Source organism: Solanum tuberosum, unplaced genomic scaffold (assembly GCF_000226075.1).
Source record: "Solanum tuberosum cultivar DM 1-3 516 R44 unplaced genomic scaffold, SolTub_3.0 scf00103, whole genome shotgun sequence".
Taxonomy (NCBI): Eukaryota; Viridiplantae; Streptophyta; class Magnoliopsida; order Solanales; family Solanaceae; genus Solanum; species Solanum tuberosum.
In genome coordinates, this window is record NW_006239027.1 from 487,256 (window position 1) to 493,154 (window position 5,899).

At 32.9% G+C, this 5,899-nt stretch overlaps 2 protein-coding genes across 2 annotated transcripts; one reads left to right on the forward strand and one right to left on the reverse strand.

Annotated features, from left to right (window-relative positions):
* Positions 1-139: 139 nt before the first annotated feature.
* LOC102602722 (uncharacterized) lies at positions 140-1,075 on the forward strand. The gene is made up of 3 exons (XM_015309267.1): positions 140-653; positions 822-964; positions 1,070-1,075. Exons 1-3 carry the CDS (start codon positions 140-142, stop codon positions 1,073-1,075), a joined length of 663 nt encoding a protein of 220 aa, XP_015164753.1.
* A 3,029-nt stretch (positions 1,076-4,104) lies between these two features.
* Positions 4,105-5,899, reverse strand: LOC102597089 (uncharacterized). The gene is made up of 2 exons (XM_015309281.1): positions 5,547-5,899; positions 4,105-5,232 (listed from the first exon to the last, which is right to left on the reverse strand). The coding sequence occupies exons 1-2, from the start codon at positions 5,861-5,863 to the stop codon at positions 4,365-4,367; spliced, it is 1,185 nt and encodes a 394-aa protein (XP_015164767.1). The 5' UTR covers positions 5,864-5,899; the 3' UTR covers positions 4,105-4,364.

A 5,899-nucleotide genomic window follows, 5' to 3' on the forward strand; every position in this document is an offset into this window, starting at 1 on the left:
ACCCCACCGCCCTCTCTATTTCTTTCATAAACAAACGTAAAGTGAAAGCCTCCATTCTCTCTTTTTTCCTCTTACAAGAAGCTCACACTCAATCCCCTGTTCATTTTCAATCTCCTTCACAACAAAATCAAGAATTGCCATGAAAGACAGAGGCAAAGCTGCAGCTACAGAAGCCATTAATGGCGAAAACACAAAAATTTCAGATTTCAATTACTCTGTTTCATCAGATATCCCCTGTATGAAACACCCAAATTCATCCCCAATTGGGATTTGTTCTTCTTGTCTCAAAGACAAATTATTCAATCTAATTTACTCCGATCAATTCTTCTCCGACGATACAGAAACAAATTCTCCTTCTGTTGAAGTTGGAAGTGTTGGGAGGATTTCATTTCTGCTTGAAAATGAAAAACAGAGCAAAACAGAGCAAGTAATCTTGCTGAGGAGCAGCAGCAACAGTGTTGAAATCAAGAAGAATCGTAACGGGTTTTGGAAAATCAAGAGATTTTTCAAGAAAAATAGTGAAATTTCAGGTCCCATTGAAGGAGTTGTTTCAAGATCAAGATCACTCTGTAGCTTCAGAGGTGGTGGTGGTGGTGATGATGGAAGCAGTGATTACAGATTTTCAAGTGCAAAAATCTCTGATGTTACTGGTGGTTTATTATTTGATGACTTCAAGAATCACATGAAAAAATGCTCGGACTCTCCAAAAATGTTGCCGAACCTTAAAAAAAACACTATTTTTAAAGGATCCGATACAACATTTTTAAAGAATCCGAGCAACAGAACTACTATGATTGATGATGATGATGATGGTGATTCAGGTTTTATAGATTTGAAACTTGATTTATTATCAGAGCCAAAATTTGAACATTTTTCAGAATCTGGAAATTTGAGAGGTGGATCTTGTAGAATGAATGAATATGACAGAATGATGAAAAAGGGTAAAAATGGAAAAGGAAACAGAGTATGGAAATGGATTTTCAAGAAAAGTAAAAGAGATGAAATTAATAGTAATTTGATTATTAAGTCTTAGTAATTTTAGATTTGCAATAATCTTGTTTTTTTTTAGTACTGATTTGGTTACTTTTGTTGTTAGTAAGCAAAGTAAATATACAAACTTTACCTTTACTTTTGTCATAGTATTGTTCTGTTACTATCTGTTTTTTCCCCTTATTTTCTATTATGGTTTGTATTTTCGTTACGTCTTTTTCTAAATTGATTTTGTTATTGAGTCAATGGTCTATATAAAATAATTTATTTATCTCAATTTTACGATAGATGTAAGATTTATGTACACTATATTCTTTTTTGATCTTATTCAGTGAAACTGCACTGAATATGTTGTTGTACCTTTGATTTCTTTTAATTTTAGTTTACTTCCATTTTTCTTTTAACTATGGTTTAATCTTTTTCTATATGCTTTAGTTTTTCTAGTTGGTACATATAAAAAGATGGTCTCTTTTTCTTTTGCCAAAGTATGTTTGTTGGTGTGTATGGATGTCTCGGATTTGAGCTTTGAAAAAGATTTGTTTTTGGTAGGAAGTATTTTCTCTTTGGTAGGTTTTATGCGACGCGAATATGAATTAATGATTCGAAGTGAATATAAAAAATCAGATCAGGTGCAGAGGTGGTATATATATGAATTTGGCAGAATCTAATGATTTTGGTCGAAATCATTATTAAGTTAAAAAAGCTAGTAAAGAGTGTCAAACACAACTTTGATGTAAATAGAAGTCCTTTTTTCGTTTATTGAGAGACTAGATGACAAAATATATGTTTTAAAATAAAATTAAGAATTTAGTTATTAATACTTGGAATCATGATCTAGATTTTAAAATTCATAAAATTCATACTCTGACTTCACTTTTGAAGCGAATGGAAAATAAAAAATACATTTTGTTTATTAGGAAAAGCTAAAAGAAAATCAACAAGGTGGGGAACCTAGAATAAGGTAGTGGTTAAGTAGTCTTTTTCCTATCTTATGAAGATAGCGATGATGTTTTCGATAGATCAAATAAAATATGACAAAATCAAATATTAAAAAAAAGAGATACACTAGTAAAACAGTCAGGTTAAACATAATTGGAAAAATAATATAGCAACAACACATACTATAATAACTGAAACAATGAAATAACAAGTACTAATAAATCGAAGAAAGACATAGTAACTGATTATTTTAATTCAGAATACATGTTATAAAATTTATTTTAATGCACCCCCTTCCTAACGTTAAATTTTCCGCTAGCTCAAATATGTTTTACTATACTCTTACATTTTCCTTAAAATTTTCGTCGCACTCAAATTAGATCTTCCAAAATACATATTACTAAAGTTCCGAAACATAACTGACGATATTTTTAAAGAATCTGAGCAACATAACTCCAATATCTTATAGATTGGGTCAATTCACAGAGGTTTTTTAGTCACTTTCAGAAAATGAAACTGACCCTATAAATGGGCTTTACTCACAATGGTTTTGTGGTCCAAAAAACATTTAAAAGCCCAAATCTAAACTATTGCCCTACCTTTAGATCTTGTTGCTTAGATAAAATTTTGCTTTGGTATATAAAAAGAAGAGTTTTGCTATTTGTCTTTTTTATTTTTTCTGATTTGGGACCAATCAATGATCCTGACACTAAAATAATTTGTCTCAAGAAAATATTTGAATTGTGAAAATAAAAATAAAAATAGAAAGTGGATGATATATTTGAAAGATTTTTTTTCTTTTCAAATTAACTTCCAATATAAATAGGGAGCAATTGACATATTAAAAAAAACTTCGAAAACAATACTTCATGATAAAATCGAGGTGAAGCCAGTCTTAAAGCTACAGATTCGATAGAATTCAATAGTTTTGAATCAAATCTATATTAAAATATTTATATGTATACATAATTTGTTTACAATCTAGTAAGCAAAACAGATTATAGTCCGGCTTTTATGGTTGCATTCTTTTGATGTATACAACAAGTACGTATAAAAAAGAAATCAAAATATAGTTGAATATTAATGTCACAATTTTTATTCGAAAACTAATATTTACGAATCAATCATCTTTGTTTGATATTATGTACGGTTAGAACTTTCTATAACAATATTATATGTTACCAAAACAAGCGCATGACTAGTTTCTTTTCTAGGCATATTGGTGCAGAAGTAGAACCAAAACCAACCAACCCCATTAATGCATAAAACATTTATAGGTAAGTTAAGTTAAAATTAATACTTTTGACCCTACCAAACTTTTAGGTATGAAAATGGTATGTCCCTTCATGTTCATCAAGGATGGATAGCATAGAATTATGGACGATAAAATTAGCTCATGAAAATATGATTTGTTCAAATTTGAGCGATTGAGATGTATATATATTCATGATCAAGAGCGGATCTAGAGGGTTGTCAGAGTGTTCATCTAGTTCAAGATTTCTTCAAGGTTTAGTGCTACACATGATTTTTTTTTGGAGGTTTACAACCATTATGTGACATAAGAGTTACTTCTCATATGAAAGTCAATAGTATATCACTTCGACTCGACTAATAGCTCGTAATGCTGCATCCCTTCCGATACCAGGACCATTTATCATGACTTATCTGCTCGTTGCATACCTTGATCCACAATTATATCAATATTTTGAAAGATGCAGGAAAGAAAAACGAAAGAAGAAATCAAAATTTGCTTTATAGGAGTGTGAGATAGGCAAATCCACCTTGTATTTTCTGCAATTTACTTCATTGGATTTTCATTTCCCTTACATCTGCAGAAACAACAGTTTTGGTTGTCTTCCTCCTTTGAACAAGTAAAAGCTTGTCTGCACAAGACCATTTGGTAAGGGGATCGGATGTAATTCAATTGTATGTTATGTGTTGCTCAGACTCTCCATAAAAGTTGTTACACTCGTGTCATATCTTCCAAAACTGCACTGCTTTTGGAGGATCCAACAGGCACTTATCGACATTTTTAAAGAGTCGGAGCAGGACATATGTTATGCAATACTCCAATTAATGAAAGGCTAAGACACAACACTAATGAGGAATCAGAAAGATTCATATTCATGCAAATGAGTCAAAAATCAAAACATAATTAAAGTTATATTAGAGCATGAAGTAGCCCTTTACAGGCAAATTGTAATGGAAATAAATGAAACAACAAATAGTACCAGAACACTAATACACCAAAATATTCATACAGTATATTCTTTGGACTCATAAAAAATGCCACCGGATGTGTGTCAGATCCTCCAAAAGTAGCGTTTTCTTGGAGGACTCAATGGAAGTGCGGCAACATCTTTAGGGAGTCCGAGCAATATAGGTCACACATGCATACAGAAACATCAACACTACATGTGGTCTCATAAACTGTGTTAGTCCCATATGCTTTTAACCTTGTCAATGTGCTTGAAATCATAAGTCATCACCAAACTTCTATCCATTCGTCTCAACACGAACCTCTCAACCAAAACATAGCAACTTAATCTTCTCCATCCGTTACTATTTTCTCTGTTCTCTTCGACTTGTTTGATCCTCCCTTGATTTTGCCATCCACCTCTCTGTTGTTCCCACTTCATTCTTTCAACTATTTCATGTCTCAATCCCAAACTTGCTACTTCATTTCCATCTTTACCATAGCTTTTAAACCATATTACTCCTTCCACGACGTTTCTATCATCCCACATTGCTTTATCAGTTCCGGCAATAAGGACAACTTGTGTGTCAAGTGCAACATCGACAAGTACTGAATTCCCTTCATTAATTTTGTCATTGTGACAAGTGAAAAACTGCTCCCATCTCTGCTCAAGTGTCATTTCGTAGAACATCGATCTCTTCATCTGTTTTTTAAGTTCTGTTCCATCTTTGATAAACACGAAAGGACAATACCAGTTCCCCACAACAACTTCAGAACTCTTATAAGATGATGCAAAATTGAACTGTGGAAGTTGTTGCCTCAACTCAGCATTAAGGCCTATAGCATCATAATTTAGTTCAATTTTTTTAGGATTTTCAGCACTGAGATGCCAACCTTTTCGCCTTAGAAAGTGTGGTGGAAAACCATCAGGTGCAAGAGACTTAGCATAAAAACTACCTCTGGCTTTGCAACATATATCATATAGACATATCTCAAACTGCTGAAGTGCCTCCTCTGGATCTAATGGCTTCGGTTTAACGTCCCGTACACATCTACAGAAACAAAAGCTTTTCTTGTCTTCCTCCTTTGAACAAGTGAATGCTTGTCTGCATAAGGCCATTTGATAATTGTAAGATTCATTATCTTTATCAGTCTAAAAAATTCAACATGTCACACTAGAAACTTGCAGCCTAAGGCAATTTTGCCAGAATCAATTTTATGTTATGCTATGTTGCTCAGACTCTACAGAAAAGTTGTTGGATCTTCCAAAACTGCATTTTGCTTTTGGAGGATTCGACAGACACCTATAGACATTTCCAAAGAGTCCGAGCAGGACAGATGTTATGCAATACTCCAATTAATAGACTAAAGCACAAATGAGTCAAAAAATCAAATAATTAACAACATATTATATTATTACCCCTTGTTCTTTCCATGAGTCTTGATAGCATAGTACTGATTAGAAGACAGTGGCTTATTAAGAACTGGAATGAACATTACACTGTTCCTGTTAACGCTCGTGCTCTGACCATTACTCATTTCGTATCGAATGGTCAGCTTCTTGTTCTGAGGGAGAGGCAAGTCCATGATTTCATAGTTTTTGCAAAGTCCAAAACAACAATATGTTTCAGATTCTGAATCTTTAATCACTAAGTAACCTGAATTTGGACCATCAGGAGGTAATGAAAGTGCCTCTGGATTCTTTTTGTAGTAAGAAAGAGACCTTGTTACATACATTTTCACCAAAAGTTTGCTAACTTTTTTCTTGAATCA